This window comes from Arachis ipaensis, chromosome B10 (genome assembly GCF_000816755.2).
Source record: "Arachis ipaensis cultivar K30076 chromosome B10, Araip1.1, whole genome shotgun sequence".
In the NCBI taxonomy this organism is placed as follows: Eukaryota; Viridiplantae; Streptophyta; class Magnoliopsida; order Fabales; family Fabaceae; genus Arachis; species Arachis ipaensis.
The window spans coordinates 123631942-123653592 of record NC_029794.2 but is presented as its reverse complement, the minus strand read 5'-3'; the positions used below and the strand labels follow the sequence as shown (position 1 = coordinate 123653592).

General features: G+C 38.8%; 1 protein-coding gene and 1 long non-coding RNA gene across 2 annotated transcripts; both read right to left on the bottom strand.

Annotated features, from left to right (window-relative positions):
• On the bottom strand, positions 1794-2866 carry LOC107621483. The gene is made up of 2 exons (XM_016323498.1): positions 2523-2866; positions 1794-2442 (listed from the first exon to the last, which is right to left on the bottom strand). The coding sequence occupies exons 1-2, from the start codon at positions 2864-2866 to the stop codon at positions 1794-1796; spliced, it is 993 nt and encodes a 330-aa protein (XP_016178984.1).
• On the bottom strand, positions 3490-4341 carry LOC110267880. The gene is made up of 2 exons (XR_002355838.1): positions 4297-4341; positions 3490-4138 (listed from the first exon to the last, which is right to left on the bottom strand). It is a non-coding gene; the product is annotated as an uncharacterized LOC110267880 (long non-coding RNA).

Sequence of the window (21651 nt, the reverse complement as noted above, 5' to 3'; positions counted from 1 at the left end):
GAGTCGGAAGAGAAACATCACCCATGCAGTCCAAATCAATATCTTCCACAGAGCAAAAAAGGTTCTTGAAAAAAGAAACAGCTTCAACTTGAAGAACAGAAGAGTCAGAGGACCACGTACCGTCACCCACAAACAACCCCTTAATCTTGTTGTTCTTCCTTCTAATCACTGATTGTAAGTGAAAAAAATTTATATTACGGTCTCCAAATTTAACCCATTGTTCTCGAGATTTCTAAAACCAAAAAAGCTCTCCTTGCAGGAGAATACGATTATAGTCATCATTAAGCTCCTTTTCTTTAACCCTAAGGGAAAGAATATCAACCTCTTCTAGACGCCTCTGAATCTTTCTAATATGTCTCTCAAACTTCTTTTTCTTAGCAAAGATATTACCGAATACTTTTGAATTAAATTCTAAAGAATCATCCTGAACATGTTGCAGCTTGGAGGAAAAGCAAGAAGACCTGGGATGCCAAGCTTCCTTAACAACATTCCTATACATGGGATGAGTTGACCAAGCTGCTTGAAATCTAAAGGGACGATTTGCTTTGTTTTAAGGGCAGCCATTACAATGAATAAGAATTGGGCAGTGGTCAAAGTGAAGTCTATTAAGAATCTCTGAATAAGCCTCGGAAAAATAAGTCTAGCCATTCTGCATTGTGCATGACACGATCAAGCTTCTTAGCAATGTCTTTATGGTGCTGAATACGTCCATACCAAGAAAATCTCCTTCTGATAATTTGTAGCTCTAGTAAATTGCAGTCATCCAAAACAGAGGCAAACTGCTCAGCCCGTTGGGGATAAAAGAGAGCCCCCTTCACCTCTTCTAGTCTAAGAACCTTGTTGAAATCCCCAAAAATAAGCCAAGGGCCATCAATCTGGCTTGCTAACTTGCTTAAATGATTTCAAAGACAAAATCTCCTACCAATTTGAGGACTAGCATACACAGTACTGCAAAACCACTCAGAAGAACTAGAGCTAATAGCGACATTTATACATTGTTCAAACTGATCAATCACTCTACACTTTAGACTAGGATTGGAGGAAAGAAACTAAATTCCACCTCTGTTCCCTACGGCTTCCACAACACCAGAAGCATGAAAACCTAGATTTTGCTAAAAAGATTTTAAATTGGAAAAAATAGAATGCGTTTCAACTAAAATGAAAAAGGAGGGATTAAATTTTCTAACCAATTCCTTGCAGTGAACTCGTGCCATCTTGTTGAAGACACCTCTAATATTCCACATAATAATGTTGCAGCAATCCATAACAAACAAACAAAAGTAATGGCGCTGAGATGGCAATATCTAAGTCGCCATGGAGGCTTGAGATGTAACATCTTTGGTTGAGGAAGCCCCACCTTGGCCATGCTAAGAAATGCCTGCTTTGACTCTCTCATTTACACCTTCCAGAGATGATTAGAGTGATGCTGGCCAGAACCTTTTACAAACAGACCTCAGTGCGGGAGTTTGTTGCTGCGAGTTCAAAGGCCCTTGGCTCTTTGATGAAGTAGCAATCTGGGAAGAGAATTGAACTTTTACCCGACCCGGAGTTCCCTTTTTCCGAACATTGATTGATGGAGATCCAAACCCATTTCTTTATTCATTTGCTTGGTATGATTCAGTTTGGGCCCGTAACCCTGTTGGCCCAATTTCTTTTTTCCCTTTCTCATAACAGTGGTCCATTCCTTCTTATTGCTAATATTCTCATCATCTCCATGACCTACGTGAATAATGTGATTTCCATGCAGGAAATTCTCTTTCATAGATGGTAAGATATCTTCCTCATCATTATGCCTATGATTTTTGCCAAATTAAAAAATCCTTTTCAATTTGGGCATTTGGAGGATTAGGCACCACCGATGATGATAGAGTAAGATCATCTTTGGAGGCCTCCTTTGTGCTAACCCCATGGTCTTGTGAGACCGCCTTCGGTGCCGCCACTTTTTCTTGGTGCTTGCGATTTTTAGTGCCATGGCCAAAGCATGAGCAACTCCCACAAATCAAATCGAGACTCTCATACTCAACCTCATATTCATAGCTATCAACCAAGAGTTTCTTGATCACTGGAAATCCGAAATTGATGTGAACGCAGGCTCGTGCATATTTTTCTCGTTCTGCTAATTTTGCAACTTTGATTGGGACTCCTATAGCAGTTGCAATGCGCAACATCGCCTTCCCCTGGTAGCACCAAATCGGAAGACCGGCAATGCAGATCCACACCATTGTTGATCCAAAGGAAGGTTTGCACGGTCGAAAATCTTGGGTCTGTGACTTGACAACAAGATAGTGCCCAACGATCATCCACAGGCCACCGAGAAGCACCTTGTCTCTATCCTCTAAAAGGTTAAATTTCACCATAAAATAATCAAAGCCCACATCTAAGAGAGCATATCCTCCCTTGAGCCTCCACACCGATCTGAGCTTATGGGACAAGGTAGTATAACTGAAGTGTTTGCCCAATACTTTGATAGAGAGATATTCTTGCCTCCTCTGAAAAGGTTACGCTGGGAAGAGAATTCTCACCTTGTATCCCACATACCACCACCATTTTCTCCCCTACTAGAGATTCGGAGGCTATGAAGCCCCTGGCCTCCTTGGCTCCCACCACTTTGTCGCGAAAAAATATTTCCTAGAACATTGCCGTTACTTTGGTGGAGACCCTTCAAGACGCTTCCATTCTCCGAACCTTTCTCATTGTTGCTCGCGTCCTTTCCGCCGAACGCACCTCTTGCATCGCTCTCTCCCTTGAAGGCGTAAACCTTCCCCAAAACCCCCGCTCCGTCGCTCTCAACTAGGGATGGCAACGGGTCCCCATGGGGGCAGGGACATGCCCCCGCCTCCCGTCCCCCGCCCCCAATATCTGTCATGTCCCCGCCCCATTCCCATGACGGATAACGGGGACCCCGTATCCGCCGGGGACCTGGGTCTCTGCGGATATCCGCGGATTTTAGTAAAAAATAATAAAAATTGAAAAAAAATTGCTAAAATTCAAAATTGATACATGAAATTAACTATTGCTATACATGTAACTGAAGAGATGGATGAATATTCTTTAAGCATGCTTCAAAGGAAATCAACGGAATTAGAAAATCAATAAATATATATGTTATTATTAAGTAATAATCAGGGATCAATTTTGTGGCTCATTGAAAAATTGAAGCTGTCAGATAATGTACAACAATTTTTGTTTTTATCTTAATAAAATCTTGCCTGTGATCGTTTCAATGGTAAACAACATTTTTGGAATTCATAAATTTTCTAAATATTTTGTAAACAGGGAATATTGCATGTCAATATCAAACCAGGATGAATGTTGCAAACTTCTTAGATTCAAGAATCACATTGATCCGGTAATGATCACCAGAAAATTATAAAAAAATCAAAATACCAAAATAAAAATCAGAATCAGAAATTTACAACTTAGAACCTAATTACCAAAATTTAAAAATCCAGAATCAAATAACCCTAAATAGAAATCAAAATCAGAAAATTCAGAACTAATAACCTAATAATCCTAAATAAAAAATTCAGAATCAAATCAACCCTAAATAGAAATCATAATCAGAAAATTCAGAACTCTAAACCTAATTACCCTAAATTAGAAATCCAGTAAGCGGAGAGGAGAGGAGAGGAGATGAGACGAGACTGATGGTTTCACCGCGAGGAGTGAAGAGGAGAAGCAACAGTAAAGCATGTGTGAGCAGTGTTCTATGCCTTACCCAGTTACCCGACGGCGAAGAAGTGATGACAAGCAAAGGCGCGACGACCAGAGAAGAGGTGACGACCGGCGAAGACGCAAAGACGGTGAAAATGACGGTGACGGTGACGGACTGAGGGGTGGGAGGTAGCACCGTAGCGGTAAAGGACTGAGAGCGAGGGCGAGAGGTGGCAGTCGGTGGCGGTCGGTGGTGGTGATGGTGCGACCGTGCGTGGTTCAGAAAGGGCGAGAGGCTGAGGTTTGAGGGTGGTGACTGGTGAAGAGTTCAGAGAGACAGAGACTAGGTTGAAGATTGTGAATTGCAACTTTTCAAGTGTGACGGCTAGGGTTTTCACCTTCCTTCATATGACATATATATATTAAGGGTATTCTAGTCTTTTTACATAAACGGGGTTTAAACGGGTCTCCACGGGGCGGGGACCTCTATCCCCGCTCCCTTTTTCTCCTTCTTTTATAAAAAATAAATATATATATATATATATATATATATATATATATATATATATATATATATATATTAAGGGTATTCTAGTCTTTTTACATAAACGGGGTTTAAACGGGTCTCCACGGGGCGGGAACCTCTATCCCCGTCCCCGCCCCGTTTAATATACGGGGCCCCGTCCCTGTCCCCGCGGATACAAGATCGTCCCCATATCTGTCCCGTAACGGGTAAATTCCCGCGGATACCCACCCCTCTGGGAATTTTTGCCATCCATACTCTCAACATTGCCTACGCTTGCACTCTCGTACCCACTCACTCCTCTCTCTACACTCTCTCCCATTATCTTATGGAAGAAGTTAATTACCATAATATAACTTCCTCAACTAATATATAAGACTTTTAAAAATTATTTATTTTATTTTTTTGGTTTTTTACGGTAATCTCCATTCTGGTAAGTTAAGGACAATTCACTGCGGTACTGAGTATCATTTAATAATTTGTTGCTAACCAATGAATTGCTGAATGTATAAGGTGAAATTCAAACCTCCAACATTTATTTAAATAGATTAATGAGCTAACTATTAGACCAACTCAATTTAGTTTTATTTATTTTACTTATAAAAAACAAAAATAGTAGATGTATGGCATCAAGAGAATAACATTACAAAAAGAGACCCACAAAACCCGGTGGTGGTGGTGGGTGAAGCTAAAGTTTTTGTATTATGTGACTACTCTTTCATCTATAAAATGCAGTCTTGATTTTTAATTTTAGTGCCAAAAATAATATTACTCGTGATTTATTACTATATAGGTGCCAACACATACAAAATTAAACAAGCACATTGACAAAAAGAATTCAAGAAACGCAAGGAACTCCTTCATTTATTTAATTGGATAAATTTGAAAAATAATTAGCCGACCAACATGAATTTTGGATACGACTAATTACTACTTAATTTTTATCATTTTCTTAATTAAACGCCGGATTTAATTATACATATTATTCATGCTTAAAACAGGACCAGACAAATATTTGGACCATATATCTTGCTTTTGAACTAGGCAGATTCTTTCACACTAGTCCCAAGAGATGTACTTCTCCAGTTCTCCTTGACATATATAATAAATTATTGTTATGCTAGCAAAATTAAGACTGCAATCCGGAGCTATTTAAATTATGGGGTGCCATTCATAATTTGGTACTTTATGATTTGATTTTGTAATGGATATTTGATAGTTATATATATGTGGGACTTAATTAGCTTAGCTTTCTTTCATTAAAATAAATTGGTATTTGATCTTCTTATTTTGATTACTGATTAGCATCATTTGTGTAAATGTGGAAGAGAAACATTGGGAAAGATTATAGAAGATATATATAGAACATAGATAGAAAAGAAATTCTCATGATGGTGGGGCTTGATACCTTGAGTTAAAGTATTGAAAAAATAAAACGTTTAAATATTAAAAATAAAAACTAAGACTTAACTAAAGAAATACTTTAAAGTACTACTTGCATTAGTTTTACCAGCTAGCTATTATTAGCTTTAGCTATATATATAATTAATCATCCAAATTAATTAAACTATCATATTTCGCATTGATATTATTTCATTATTTCAAATATGATTTGCACTTTAATTAATATTTGATTCTTACACATTGAATATTCAATTAACCCTCACTTTTGAATATTTGAATAACATAATTATTCTATATATACCCTCTTAACAAAAACAGGAAAGGAACAAAAAGAAAAAAAAAACAAGATGAGAAGTATGTTATTCTGACTAGGAGGAAAAAATTACATTTTTCTATTCATAAAATCATCCAAAAAAATTTCCCGCTTTAAAATATTTATGAGAAAAACTCCAGCTTTTAAATTTGTTTGGTGTTACTTGGCCTTTTCCGAATTGAACTTTCATTTGATTTCTTTAAGAAAAAGAAATTAACAGAATAAAGATAACTAAAGAAGATCAAAAAGAAAAGCAAACTCAGGTGTGGGAAGTAAAAAATAAACATATACATAGCTTGAGAATGAAGTTTGTGTTTCTTCAAATTTTTATTTTTTTACTGTTTTTATCTCAAATAAAGGAGACAGTTATTATTGCTCATTTAGGCTATTGTTTGTTTCTTTAGACTAAGATTGAATTGAAATTAAAAAATTGAGACTAAATATTATTTTTAATAATTAAAGATTAAAATTAAAATTTAAAAATTTCAAATTTCTTTCCCAATGTATAAAGGCATGTGCACTGTGTACATAACACATACACGTGAATATATAAATATAACGCTACTGCATGAACAAGTCACATGTAACAAAATCTTAACTAATTAAATAGATCCAATTATGTGTTATTAATCACTAAGCTTTCAAAAACTTGACAAGCAGAAAATTGTAATACAAAAAGCCAAGAACACACATGAAGAATTTGTAATATAAACATACCCACAGAATTCTTATATGTGTGTGAAACAAAATATATACTTTTTTTTTGTGTTTACATAATATTATTGTTACGATGGGTAACCGGAGATTATTGGGCTGGACTCCCTGGGTTGGCCCAATCGTCTATGGAGGGAAGCCTTCGGGCGGATTCGCGTCTTCAGGGCCTCCTTCCGACTTGTGAATACGAGTGAATGGGGGTGGTACCTGCAAAGACACTCCGATGCCTAAGTCAGCAAGGGCGTAAGCAGGTCTAGAGAGTATTGGGACTTAGAGATACTTGAGGAGTGTCAGTATATTTATAGTGGTGAGTCAATAACCACCGTTGAAGTAGTTCCACCTTTTAAGGTGGATAACCGTCCCTTTATCTTAGGGAAGTTAGGATATGGCTCCTGGAAGTGGGTTGAGAGATCTTAGGGGCAGTTACTCATTTATTTGAGCGAGTGTTTATCTGCCAGCTAATCTTCGTCCCCGACTTCTTTAGAGCAAGTCGTAGTGAGAACCGACTTCTTTAGGGGAAGATCGGTGTGAGGTGAGGCTCAATCCTTTGGACTGGGTCTTTTCGTTTGGACATGGGTCTTAGCGTTGGGTCAGGGTATGAACAGTGCCCCTACTCGAGCCCAATTTCTTTTGAGACTTGGGTTCGAGTATTCTACTCGGGGTCGTAGCCGACTTGTGAGGGAACCGACGTGATTGTTCGGAACCGACGTGACTTTCATGACTTTTGGTTTTCACAGTTACGTCTAATCAAACGTCGCGTCCGTTAGAGGTTTGCGTAGGCATTAATTACCTTGGTAACGGTGCACCCATTAATGACCGCTTTCTGTTTTTACCATTATGCCCCTAACGTGTCTATAAATACTTTCCCTCTCTTTCGTTGTTTCGTTTCTGCGTTTTTCAAATTTTCTCATCTGTTTGTGGGGCATTCTTTGTCTGAAGGCTTTCATCTTCCTCTACCTTGCTTCCAAACAAAGGTTAATCTTTTCTCCTCTTCTCTTTTATGAAATGCTTCTGTTTGCATGCTTTTACTTTTTTAGAGAAAGGAGTTGACTTTGTAGGCTTCTGTTTGATTCCATGCCCCTTAGGGACCCTGTTCTTGATCTTTTTCTTTTCCCCTTGTAGGTTTTCGTCAACCTTTAGGAAACAATGTCTTCTGTAGAAATTCTTGCCCAGTGGGTTGACGTCACGGTCCTAGGGGAGGAACCTATGGTCGACACCGATTTTATCACCAACCTCCGCACTCATCATAGACTTTGTACCTCTGATGAGGATGAGCCGAAGTATGAATTGGTGGTCCCGGGTCCAGAAGACCGGGTTTGTTTCGGGAGGGCTTCTGAAGTAGCCCTTCATTTCTTTTATATGTATGAGAGTATGATCACACGCCTGGGCATTTTTCTCCCCTTTTCTGATTTTGAGGTTGCCGTTCTACGCCACTGTCGAGTTGCTCCTACCCAGCTTCACCCCAACTCCTGGGGTTTTCTGAAAATCTACCAGTTTATTAGCCATGCTTTAGACTTTCTGACGTCCCTGGGGATTTTCTTTTTTCTCTTTCACATGACCAAGCCCTTCAGTGGGCAAAATAATAAGCAACAATGGGTGTCTTTCCGAGCTATACAAGGTCGGAGAATCTTCACCCTTTTTGATGAATCCTTCCATGACTTCAAAAATTATTTTTTCAAAGTTCAAGCTGTAGAGGGTCACCACCCCTTCTTCTTAGACGAGAGTTCTTTCCCTCGCTTTCCTCTGTACTGACTGGAGGCCTCCCCCTGTGAGAAATATGGTTTGGATGATCTAGATGAGGTGGAGGCTGCCATTGTGGGGTTCCTCCGAGAAGTGTGGGGGAGGGCCCCATATCTGGATACCAAAAAATTTTTCCAGGGGTCGACGACCTTTGTTCAAACACAACTATGTAGCTTTTATTTATTCACTTTGTTTCCGACTTGTTTTTCTGACTCTTTGGCTACTGATTGTTTTTTACAGAGATGGCGAAGAAGAATTCCAGGGAGTCTTACCAGAGAGTCCAGGAGTTCAAGGCAAGGTCCCGTGCCAGGGTTGGCGGCGCCAGGGTAACTAATGCTCCTCTTCCTTCTCCTCCTCCCCTTTCTCACAATTTTGGGACCCCGAACCGACCTATTGTCATTTCTTCTTCAACCTCCTCTCAGTCGTCCCCTCCTCCCCGATCCTCCCCTGAGCCAGAAAAGAAGAAGCGTAAGACCTTGGAGTCTAGATCTTCTTTTGAAGGTGAGGCAAAGGTGGATGCACCTTAATTTGTCCGGAAATACATCTATCCCCATACCCGCATAGGTGTGGATGATGTTTCTATTCGGAACCACCTCACTATTCTGGTTCAGGAGAGTATCAGGGCGGCGGGGGTATGCACAAAGTTTCTTGATATGTTTGAGAAGACTCCTCTTAGCTCTCTGGGTTCAACCTCGAGGTTGAAGAGTTGGAGGGGAGGCTTCTCATATATCAGGAGCATGAGAGGGCGCTGAAGGAGGAGGTCGCCAAATTGAAGGAGGAAAGGGATGGCCTTCAGGAGAGTGAGCGGAAGTTGAAAGCTCGGTGCAACATGGAAGAGGGCCTGAGGCTGAAGGTGCAGGAGAGTTATGCGAGCTTGTTTGAGGACCTCGTTGTGGTGAAGAAGGATTTGCTGAAAGCTCAGAGTGACTATACCGAGTTGGAGGACTCTATTGCTGACGGGGCCGAGGAAGCATGGAGGATCTTTAAGGAACAGGTCGGAGTCCTTGCTCCCGACCTAGATCTCTCACCTTTGGATCCGGACAAGGTCGTCATTGACGGGGCTATAGTCTCTTCTCCCTCTCCCCAATATGTCACCGAGTCAGATTTGAAGACTCGGGGGCAGAGGGTAATGGAGTCCCCTCCTCGTTCCAAGGATGCTCCGAGTTCCTCGAAGGCTCACAGAACCTCCTCTCCGGCTCCTATGGATACTTCTCTCCCTGGACCTGATGGTGCTCCGACTACTCTCCCTGACTCTGGTGGTGATCCGACTACTCCCTTCGGCTCTGGTGGTGATACTCTTTAAAAATATTTGTGGCTATATGGGGCCCGGCCTGTGGGTCCCCTCTTTTTTAAACTCTTTATGTTGTGGTGGTTTGCTGACATTTCTTGGCATTTTAAGGCCGTAAACAAAATATTTGTAGAAATACCTTTTTTGGATAAGGGTCTAAGTTACCTTTCTTTGTCTTGTTGTGTGCATGCTTTTCTGATTTTGGTTTTTGAAAAAATCCCCTTGATCTTTTTGAAAACCTTTTTCTTGGCTGTTTGCCTTTTTGAGCCTTTTAACTTTAAGGACTCAGGACAGTCTTTTGGCTCTTTGATAGGTTTTTCGATCTCTTTTTAGTATTCCTCATACTCAATTTTTTTATTCATTGAGTTCCTATGACTTAGGTTATTTTTGCGATACGTTTTCTTTACTTCTCGGGTTTTCATCTCGACTTATGAGTCAGAATGTTTCCGAGTTTTTCACGATCAACTTTTATAACCTCTTTACACCGACTTGTATCTCGTCGTTTTATCCTGACGACCATCTAGGTTGGTTCATGGGATTTTCACGCTTTGTCGAGCTTAAGTCGGCGCGTTTCGTAAATAGAAAAACAAACGAGAAGGAATTTATAAGAGATATTGTAAAAGATCTTTATTTATTTGGGAAGGTACTTTCGCTGCTACTAAGGGTTTTTGATAATCCATTCTCCCTTAGCCTCTACTGTGATGCCTTGTTAAAAACCTTTCTTCAGAAAAAACCCTTTGATTTTTGGGAAAAAATCGTGAAGTTGGGAAAAGAATACATCAGGGAGTAGAGTTCGCATTTAACTATAGTACCTTTTCATGTTACAAGCATGCCACGACCTTGGTAACTCGGTGTCGTTTATGTCGGTCACGTTATAATAACCTTTTCCTAAGACCTCGCTAACTTTGTATGATCCTTTCCAATTAGCAGCGAGCTTTCCTTCCCCCGATTTGTTGACTCCAATGTCATTTCTGATCAAGATCAAATCGTTTGGGGTGAAACTCCTTCCAATGACTTTTTTGTTGTACCTGGTAGTCATCCTTTGTTTCAATGCTGCTTCTCTTATCTGGGCTTGCTCTTGGATTTCGGGGAGCAATTCAAGCTCCTCTTTGTGCCCCTGTACATTTCTGACCTCATTATGGAGGATCACCCTTGGGCTTTGTTCATTGATTTCTACTGGTATCATGGCTTCTACGCCATAGACAAGTCGGAAGGGTGTTTCTCCTGTGGCGGATTGTGGCGTCGTCCGGTAGGCCCATGGCACTTGCGGGAGCTCATCAGCCCAAGCTCCTTTTGCATCTTGTAGTCTTTTCTTTAGCCCCGCCAGTATGATTTTGTTAGCTGACTCCGCTTGTCCATTTGCTTGTGGATGCTCCACCGAGGTGAACTGGTGTTTTATTTTCATACTAGCTACTAGGCTTCTGAAGGTAGAGTCGGTGAACTGGGTTCCATTATCTGTGGTAATGGAATGAGGTATCCCATACCTTGTGATGATATTTTTGTAGAGGAACCTCCGACTTCTCTGGGCAGTGATGGTGGCCAATGGTTCTGCTTCTATCCACTTTGTGAAGTAGTCTATTCCCACAATTAAGTATTTGACTTGTCCTGGGGCCTGGGGAAAAGGTCCTAACAGGTCCATCCCCCATTTTGCAAAGGGCCATGGAGAAGTTATACTGATTAGCTCATCAGGGGGAGCCACGTGAAAATTTGCGTGCATCTGACATGGTTGGCATCTTTTCACAAATTCTGTGGCATCCTTCTGCAAAGTTGGCCAATAGAACCCAGCTCGGATTACTTTTCTTGCTAGCGACCTGGCTCCGAGGTGGTTTTCGCAGATCCCATTATGAACCTCTTCTAGTACTTCAGTTGTCCTTGAGGTCGGTACGCACTTTAGCAATGGTGTTGATATTCCTCTTTTATAGAGGGTATTTTTCACCAAAGTGTAGTATTGTGCTTCCCTCCGGATTTTCTTGGCCTCTTTTTCCTCTTTGGGGAGGATGTCGAATTTTATGTATTCGACCAAGGGGTTCATCCATCCGAGGTTTAACCCGGTTACTTCAAGGACTTCCTGCTTGTCCTCTGTTTTCATCACAGAGGGTTCTTGGAGAGTTTCCTGGATCAAGCTTCTATTATTCCCTCATGGTTTGGTACTGGCTAACCTGGAGAGGGCGACTGCTCTGCTATTCAGGTCCCGAGTTATGTGTCTGATCTCGGTTTCTGCAAAGTGCCCGAGATGCTCCAGAATTTTTTCCAAGTATCTTTTCATATTCGGGTCTTTGGCCTGATACTCTCCATTTATTTGGGAGGTCACTACTTGGGAATCGCTAAATATCAGTACCTGGGTTGCACCGACCTCTTCTGCTAGCTTTAATCCTGCAATCAGGGCTTCATATTCTCCCTGATTGTTGGAAGCTGGAAATTCAAATTTGAGGAAAAATTCTATCTGTGTTCCTCTTTCATTGGCTAGTATTATGCCTGCACCGCTTCCTGTTTTGTTTGAGGATCCATCTACGTATAGTTCCCATGTAGTCGGCTTCTCCTCTTGATATCCTGCATATTCTGCTATAAAGTCGGTGAAGCATTGGGCTTTTACCGCTGTCCGAGTTTCGTACTTTAAGTCGAACTCGGAGAGCTCTATCGCCCACTGAACCATTCTCTCTGCAACATCCGCCTTTTGGAGGATTTGCTTCATGGGTTGGTTCGTTCGGACTCTTATTGTGTGGGCTTGGAAGTAGGGCCTTAACCTCCGTGAGGCTATTACTAAGGAGTACGCAAACTTCTCTAGCTTGCGGTACCTTAGCTCGGAACCCTGTAGGACTTTGCTGGTGAAATATACTGGATGCTGTCCAACCTCATCCTCTCGTATTAGGGCCGATGCGACAGCTTTGTCGGCTACAGACAAATATAGGACAAGCTCTTCCCACACTAGAGGTCGGGTGAGGATTGGAGGTTGGCTCAAGAACTTTTTGAACTCTTGGAACGCTTCTTGGAGTCCACTCGAACTGGCATCCTTTTCTCAGCAGAGAGAACAGTGGAAGGGACCTTAATGCTAACCCTGCCAAGAACCTGGAAAGGGCTGCAAGTCGGCCATTTAATTGTTGGACTTCTCTCAAGCAAGTCGGGATTTTCATTTCTAGGATAGCTTTGCACTTGTCAGGATTTGCCTCGATCCCTCTTTGGGTTAGCATAAATCCTAGGAATTTCCCAGCCTCCACCGCAAAGGTGCATTTTGCGGGATTTAGTCTCATCCCATGCGCCCTTATGGTGTTGAAAACTTGTGTGAGGTCCGTAAAAAGGTCAGCCTCTTCCCGGGTTTTTACCAGCATGTCGTCTACGTAGACCTCCATTAAGTGCCCGAGGTGGGGAGCGAACACCTTGTTCATCAGCCTTTGGTACGTGGCCCCTGCGTTTTTTAATCCAAAAGGCATGACCACGTAGCAATAATTTGCTCTAGGTGTGATGAACGATGTCTTTTCCTGGTCTGGCTTGTACATCGGGATCTGGTTGTATCCCGAGTAGGCATCCATAAACGACAAGTATTAATACCCTGAGCTGGAGTCCACTAGAGTATCAATACTTGGGAGCGGATATGGGTCATTAGGACATGCCTTATTCAGGTCGGTGTAGTCGACGCACATCCTCCACTTGCCATTTTGTTTCTTGACTAGCACCACATTTGCTAGCCATGTTGGATACTTGACTTCTCTGATGAAGCCGGCCTCTAGGAGTGCTTGTACCTGCTCTTCCACCTCTTGAGCTCGTTCTGGGCCGAGCTTACACCTTCGCTGCTGTACAGGTCGAGACCCTGGGTGTACAGAGAGCCTGTGGGACATGAACTCGGGGTCTATCCTTGGCATGTCGGAAGCTTTCTAGGCGAAGAGGTCGGAATTTTCTTTTAGGAGCTTTGTCAACTTTTGTTTTAAGCTTTCTTCTAGGTTGGCTCCTATGTTGGTATTTTTTCCTTCCTCTTCACCGACCTGTATTTCTTCAGTTTTTCCTCCTGGTTGGGGGCGTAGCTCTTCTTTGGTTCTTGTGCCACTGAGCTCTATGGTGTGGACTTCCTTGCCTTTCCCTCTCAGGTTCAGGCTTTCATTGTAGCATTTTCTTGCCAGCTTCTGATCTCTTAGCACCGTTGCTATCCTCGCAAATGTCAGGAATTTCATGCAAAGGTAAGAGGTAGACACCACCGCTCCGAGTCGATTTAGGGTAGCTCTGCCAATCAAGGCATTATATGCTGACCCCACGTCGAGGACTATGAAATCTATGCTCAGAGTTTTGGACTTTTCCCCCTTTCCGAAGGTCGTGTGGAGGGGTAGAAATCCCAGTGGTTTTATCGGCGTGTCGCCTAATCCATATAAGGTGTCGAGGTAGGCTCTTAACTCCTTTTCATCCAGCCCTAGCTTGTCGAACGCGGGCTTAAAAAGGATATCTGCCGAACTCCCTTGGTCTACTAGAGTTCTGTGGAGGTGGGCGTTAGCTAGGATCAGGGTTATTACCACTGGATCATCATGTCCAGGGATTATTCCTTGCCCATCCTCCTTTGTGAACGAGATTGTGGGGAGGTCGGGTGATTCACTCCCGACCTGGTAAACCCGCTTGAGGTGTCTCTTGCGAGAGAACTTGGTGAGTCCTCCACCCGTGAATCCTCCTGAGATCATATGTATATGTCTCTCGGGAGTTTGTGGTGGTGGGTCTCTCCTGTCCCCGTCCTCTCACTTTCTCTTCCCATGATTGTCCAACCTTTCCATGAGACATCTATCAAGCCGACCTTCTCTGGCCAGCTTTTCTATCACATTTTTGAGGTCGTAGCAATCATTTGTTGAATGACCATATATCTTATGGTACTCACAGTAATCGCCGCGACTTCCTCCCTTTTTATTTTTAATGGGCCTGGGAGGTGGCATCCTTTCAGTGTTGCAGATCTCTCTGTATACATCCACCATGGAAACTTTTAGAGGAGTATAAGAGTGATATTTCCTTGGCCTGTCGAGACCGAGTTCTTCTTTCTTCTTGGGCTCTCTTTCCTTCTCTTTTGCAGAGTGGGAATGCCCAGGTCGCCAACTCGGCTCTCGTAATCTGGCATTTTTCTCCATGTTGATGTACTTTTCTGCTCTTTCTTGTACATCGCTCAGGGAGGTGGGGTGCCTTTTTGATATGGACTGTGAGAAGGGACCTTCTCTAAGTCCATTCACTAACCCCATGATGACAGCTTCGGTGGGCAGGTCCTGAATCTCTAAACATGCTTTATTGAACCTTTCCATATAGTCCCGTAAAGGTTCTCCGACCTCCTGCTTTATTCCCAGGAGGCTCGGTGCATGTTTTACTTTATTCTTTTGGATGGAGAACCTCATCAAGAATTTTCTCGAGAGGTCTTCAAAGCTGGTGACTGACCTCGGCGGGAGGCTGTCGAACCACTTCATCGCCACTTTTGACAAGGTAGTCGGAAAGGCTTTGCAGCGAGTTGCATCAGAAGCATCAGCCAGATACATCCGACTTTTGAAATTGCTTAAGTGATGCTTCAGATCTGTGGTTCCGTCATAGAGGTTCATATCAGGGCTTTTGAAGTTTCTTGGAACTTTTGCCCTCATGATGTCCTCACTAAACGGATCTTCTCCTCCCAGGGGCGACTCTTCTCGATCGCCACGGGAGTTCCGACTTCTCAGAGAAGATTCTAGTCTTAAGAGTTTTTCCTCTAACTCTTTTCGTCGCTCTATCTCTTCCTTGAGATTTCGCTCCGCCTCTCGTTGTCGTTCTAACTCCTGTTCCAACTGTTCCAAACAACCTTGGTGGCCATGGACCAACCCCATTAGCTCGGTTGCGTGGGGTGGCCCTTCTTTACCTGACTCTCGTCCATCCGAGGAGTTTACCTTTGGATTTTTAAACCCAGAGGTGCCTTCTCGATGTTGATCGCTGGCCTCCTAGTGAGGATTTGGGTTCGCATCGTTGTTTCTGGTGTCCAGGTTTTCCTACTCGGAATCGGATGTCGTATGACCATCTTCCGGTGATTTGTCCGCCATAACTGGTTGATCTCTCGGGTCCCCGACAACGGCGCCAATGTTACGATGGGTAACCGGAGATTATTGGGCTGGACTCGCTGGGTTGGCCCAATCGTCTATGGAGGGAAGCCTTCGGGCGGATTCGCGTCTTCAGGACCTCCGTCCGACTTGTGAATACGAGTGAATGGGGGTGGTACCTACAAAGACACTCCGATGCCTAAGTCAGCAATGGCGTAAGTAGGTCTAGAGAGTATTGGGACTTAGAGATACCTGAGGAGTGTCAGTGTATTTATAGTGGTGAGCCAATAACCACCGTTGAAGTAGTTCCACCTTTTAAGGTGGATAACCGTCCATTTATCTTAGGGAAGTTAGGATATGGCTCCTGGAAGTGGGTTGAGAGATCTTAGGGGCAGTTACTCATTTATTTGAGTGAGTGTTTATCTGCCAGCTAATCTTCGTCCCCGACTTCTTTAGAGGAAGTTGTAGTGAGAACCGACTTCTTTAGGGGAAGATCGGTGTGGGTTGAGACTCAATCCTTTGGACTGGGTCTTTTCGTTTGGACCTAGACCTTAGCGTTGGGTCAGGGTATGAACAATTATATATACTGATTTTACACTAATTTCTCATTATTTTATTTGTATATATTATGCCATATTTCTTTTCTTACCTCCAAACTGAGAGAGCAAAATAAAATAGATAGAGCCACATAATAGTTTGAGAGTAATGCTAGGATTTTTTTTTTCAGAAAACATTAGTTAATTTTTTTAAAATTATTTTGTTTATCTTAAATTTTGAACTTTTATCAAGTGCTTTTAGAATATTCTTTATAACAAAAAAACTAAAGCTAAAAATATTGTAGATTTAACATTAATTATAAGAATTTGGCCCCAATATTAAAATTAGAGGTGGCAAATCCATCCTCTCTTGCTCTGCCGCTAGTTCGTCTCATTCCGTCTAAGAAGGTGGTCCTGAATTTCTTTTCTATCCCGTCTAACAGGGTTGGCAGACTAAATCTGCCAATTTTTTATTAATTTTTTATATTTTTATTAATAAATTATTAATATTAAATAATATATATAATTTTACAACCATTTCTTATAATTTCTAAAGACATAAAAAAGTTATAATTTTTAAATTTATAAAAATTAAAATCTTTATAATTCTAAATATATAATAAACATAATTATCAACCAAGTTTTTTGAAACAAAATAATAAAATCATTTTAACAAATAAAATAAACATTGTCAAAAACATATAATTAAATATATTAAGTCTCTAATTAAACATATAACATAATCCAAATTATAATTTAGAACATCTTTAATTATCATCTTCAATTAAAAAAAAAAAAGCGATGGGCTGTCGGAGAAGTCCCCACCTTGCCGAAATCCACTAAAGTCCGCGGATTAGGTGGTGTGGGTGGCGGTTTCAAATTTTCAATCCGATCTACATCTATATTTATTTAACAAATATAAGAAATAATTTGATTATAAAATAAAAATATGATAACATTTTTTATATATCAATTTAATGTGTGATAATACACATACAAATTATCATCATTATATACTTTCTATCTTGATTTTCATTCTTAATTAGTCATACATAAAATGTGAAATCAATTTTCAAAAGGAGGCCAAAAGATAAAATTCAGGGGGTCAAAGTAGAAAAATAAATTAGATACTTTATTAACATTTTAAGAGTGCATTTGAAAAACCTGTGATTTTCATTTACTTAAAGGTTAGAAATTTTTTTTTTTATGTTTTGGTAGTAAAAAATTATGCAAATTCCAAATCTAATGAGAATTGAATTCTCATGTTTGAGGCTAAATAAAAAAATTAGATCAAAATGATTGATTTCTAATTCTATTCTTATAAATTGTGACACTACCAAAATTAACCCACTAATAATTATCTTCTCCATTCAACACAACAACATCATTATTACCATCATGGCTGACATCATCATCATCCACCCTCATAATCATCAATCAAGGTTATAGGAAGTTTTTCCTTGTATAGAATTGTGTAACAAATAAAATTAAATCAACAATTAACACAGCAAAAATGGCAATAATGGTTTTTGAAAAGGAAAGAACAGTGAGGGCATTGGGGATGTGGGTGGATGTAGGGCTAAATGATGGTGGTTGAAGGTACTATTGGTGGACAGTGAAGGTTAGAGATTGAGGGACTAAGACTAAGAATGACATTTAAAAGAGAATTAATAGTGTTAGTAGAAAGATAAAATAGTTATTTCAAACACATTTTATATATTCTATTTCAATCTTATTTCTACATATTTTATTTTAATTCAATTCTTTTTGTTCCAAATCAAAAGATTATCTCAAGAATTACATTTAATTCAATTCTCTCAAAAATTTTATTCAATTCTAACTTATCAAAAGTTTTCAGAAACACCCAAAAGAGGCCCCCTTCCTCTCTAAGTAGCTCTATCCTTGGTATCACTATTTTATTGGCTAATAATCTTTATTAACTTTCAATAATATCTAGGTAAGTATAGTTAAATACTTGCCACAAAATAAATATAAAATAGATATATCTTCATAATCTTTGCTTATGTAAAGTAGATCTGAAAGATATAGATGCTATAAAAAGAGATACAAACCTTTGGATTTGTTGCTATTACTATAAAGAAATGTGTATATACAGACTCTATTAAATTCTTTGTGTTTTTTGTTTTTTCTCTTTTTTTCCGGCCGCTTTATGTAGTAGCCATATCTTTAACTTTAGGATAACAGTTAAGGATTTTAAAGAGAAAACTTTTAGGTAAATAATTTTTTTAAAAAAGAATTTCAGTACTTTAAACATACAAACATATACATATATCTATTTACAGCTTTGAAAATTCTATTAAATTAAAAAACCTCAATTGAAGTTGTTAATATTAGCTAATTTTATTTTAAAATTTATAATTTAGAATCTATATTAAAAGTTTATAATTTAATGTTTAAAATTTAGTATAAATAATTAAAAAAAATTAACTGAGATTGATTAAAAATTAGTTTCCTAGCATTATTTATTCTATTTTGCTATCTCTCCTTTTGATGATGTTTGATTAGGGGAAAAAAAACCTACTCATCATTGCAATAATTGGCGTTTCAGTTCTAACTTGTAACTGTTTCTTCTTCTTCTTCTTTAAAAGTGAACCTTTACCAACAACCAAGAATTGAATCACTACCCAATGTATGAATAAATGGTGATAATTGCATCAAGTGCTCGTCATTTTGGATCAATCTATATCTCTGAACGTGCATGCTTTTTTCATTGGCTCCACAAAACATAATACAGAAACAAATAACAAGTAACAATGCAATGCAAGTACCTAGAAGGGAACACAGGTACTGAATAGCAATCATAACATGCTTATGATTGAAATAATTATAATCCAAGTCTTTGTGCTAAAGCAGGGAGCTAGGAAAACGACCACACACCCTATGAAAAAGCAAAGGACATGAAGAAGGACATTATTATTATTTTTTTATTTACTTTCTTATTTCAAATGTGATACATATATTATCGCAAATCTCACATTTTTAATTATTAATTTTATAAGAAAATAATGTACGTGTGAGTTTCTACCTTACCTTTGTCCCGGACTCCATGTAGTTTTCCAGCCTTAAATTTAAAAAGTGAGATTAATTCATGGATAAGATTTAATTTTGGGTTAAGTAGGGTTCATATACATTCCATTCAGGTGGTAGGGGCGCGAGTATGTTAACGTGGACACACATCTCACGACTCACTTTATTCACCTGACAAACATAGCACGTACTTTGGGGGGGTCCTCTATGTGTTAGTGTTGGGGTGTGTTACTCACGCCAACCATATCCATATTTAGTTACTTAGATATTCATATCAAAATCAATAATATTTTGAAGGTTTATTTATCATGTATTTTTAAGATACATGTTATTACTAAACTAAAAAAAATTAAATTAATAATAGCCAATTTTAATGGCTTCGTAGCATTTCTAATACTGTTATTTGCTACCTCACTCACCTTAGTTTCTTTCTACTCACTGGATATATGTAAAGATAGCATCTTAGTTTCTCTTTCGGGTATCACCCTTCTTCTCATTAAATGCTTTTTCAGTTTATTCGCCCTTGTTTTCAAATACCAATACTTCTACCTACCCGCCTTCTATTACTTGAGGAATAAGGAATATTATTTCAAAGTTTGAATTTAACCATGCTAAACTAATTTCATTTAATTTCCAATCAAGAGATAACTGAGAACAAGGGATCCTATTAGAGAATATACGAGGAGGAATACTATATATGAAGATATTATTCTCCACGTAATGCAATTAATTACGTGCTCTTCAAATACATTATTACTATATACGATATTTAACCGCTATATATGAGATCAGATGATAGATGAGATAGAAACAAGAGTGCTTATAAAATTTCCAAATTTGAAAGTGGAATAGAAAATGGAAGAGGCAATATAAGGAATAGATTTAGGTTTGTATAGGGACTGATGAGCAGTATCTAGAAAAAGAAATAAAGAGGGCACATGAGAAGCATGAAGGAGCATGTCATGAGATCGAATATATCCCTTGCTTGTGGGAGGAGGTTGAGTGGGTCCAAATAATAATAACAATCCAAGTAGAGAGAGAGAGAAAGAGAGAGTAGTACTCTCTTCTCTTCTTTGGGGATGTGTTCTTTATCGGGGACCCAAATATTCTCGTTTCTAAGCTTGTGTCACATCAAGTACAAACCATAGTGACGTTCTTCTCTCTAACCTATTATTTTGTGAACCAAATCTATATCTAGTACTAGCACATGATGACATCAACGGTTATAAATTCTCCCAACTCAGCAAACCCCACTTCTCACCCTGCATAAATAGATTTGCTCCAGACGATCGAGATAAGCCAAAACTGTGAAACATTATTATTTACATTAAAAAATCGAGTAAAATAACTATTTGATCTTCGAGAGCTTTGAATTCGGACAAATTAATCTTAAAAAATGTATTAATGAGATCTTTACAATCATAAATAGTAGACATATATAAAAGTCTTTCTATTAATAAGTAAAGAAAAGTCTAGGGCCAACAATTTTTGTATTTTTTGGTCTGCACTTAATCATTAAAAGTGAGTGATTGCCTATCATTAGATGTAATCTCACATCATTAAAAATATTATTGATGGCCAATTGATGATTACAAAGGTCCCTAACATTCCTCAATAAGTAATATGAAATATAACAGTGTTAATGTATTTTATTATTTATAATAATGCGTATTTTTATTATTGTTAGTGAACATAAAAATGATGTAATTTTAAATAATAAAGTATATATTATATTTTAAATTTTTACATAATTTTTATTAATTGTTCTCTATTTATCACGAATTTTATTAAAATAATTAAAATTTTGTTTAAAAAATTATTATCTACATAATAATCTTTCATAAAAAAAAACGTCACAATAGATAACAATACATATAAATATTATTGTTAAATTTTACGAAATAAATTGGTTTACTATAAAAAATTAATCAATCTAAAATCAAAATTTTTAAGAGTTTAATTATCACTGTACTCTTAAAAAGTCGATGTATTAGACATACGTTTTATCTTTTATTTGTTCATCGATCACACTAAGAAAAGATAATCAAAACCGGCTAATCCACATTTTAGTATTTAAAAATGGATGGGAATATTATAAAATTAATTATTTATTAGCTCATAATTATATTGTTAATTTAGTGTGTTTACTGTTTTTATGTACATTTTTCTTCATTTAAAGAAAATATCCAAAACTCTGAAACAAATAACAGGAATTAATAAAGAAATTTATGTTACAAGGTTAGTAATAACGACATATAATAAATATATTTTTCTTTTAAAACTAATTAACAAAGCACATTCTTCTCTAATCTCTTCTTATAAAAAAATTAATTTTAAATAACTAAAAAGTGATTAACCACCTCAATTTTGTTGTTGTGATCACTTGTGAAGGACCTAGAGAAGAGAGAGGGGGGAGA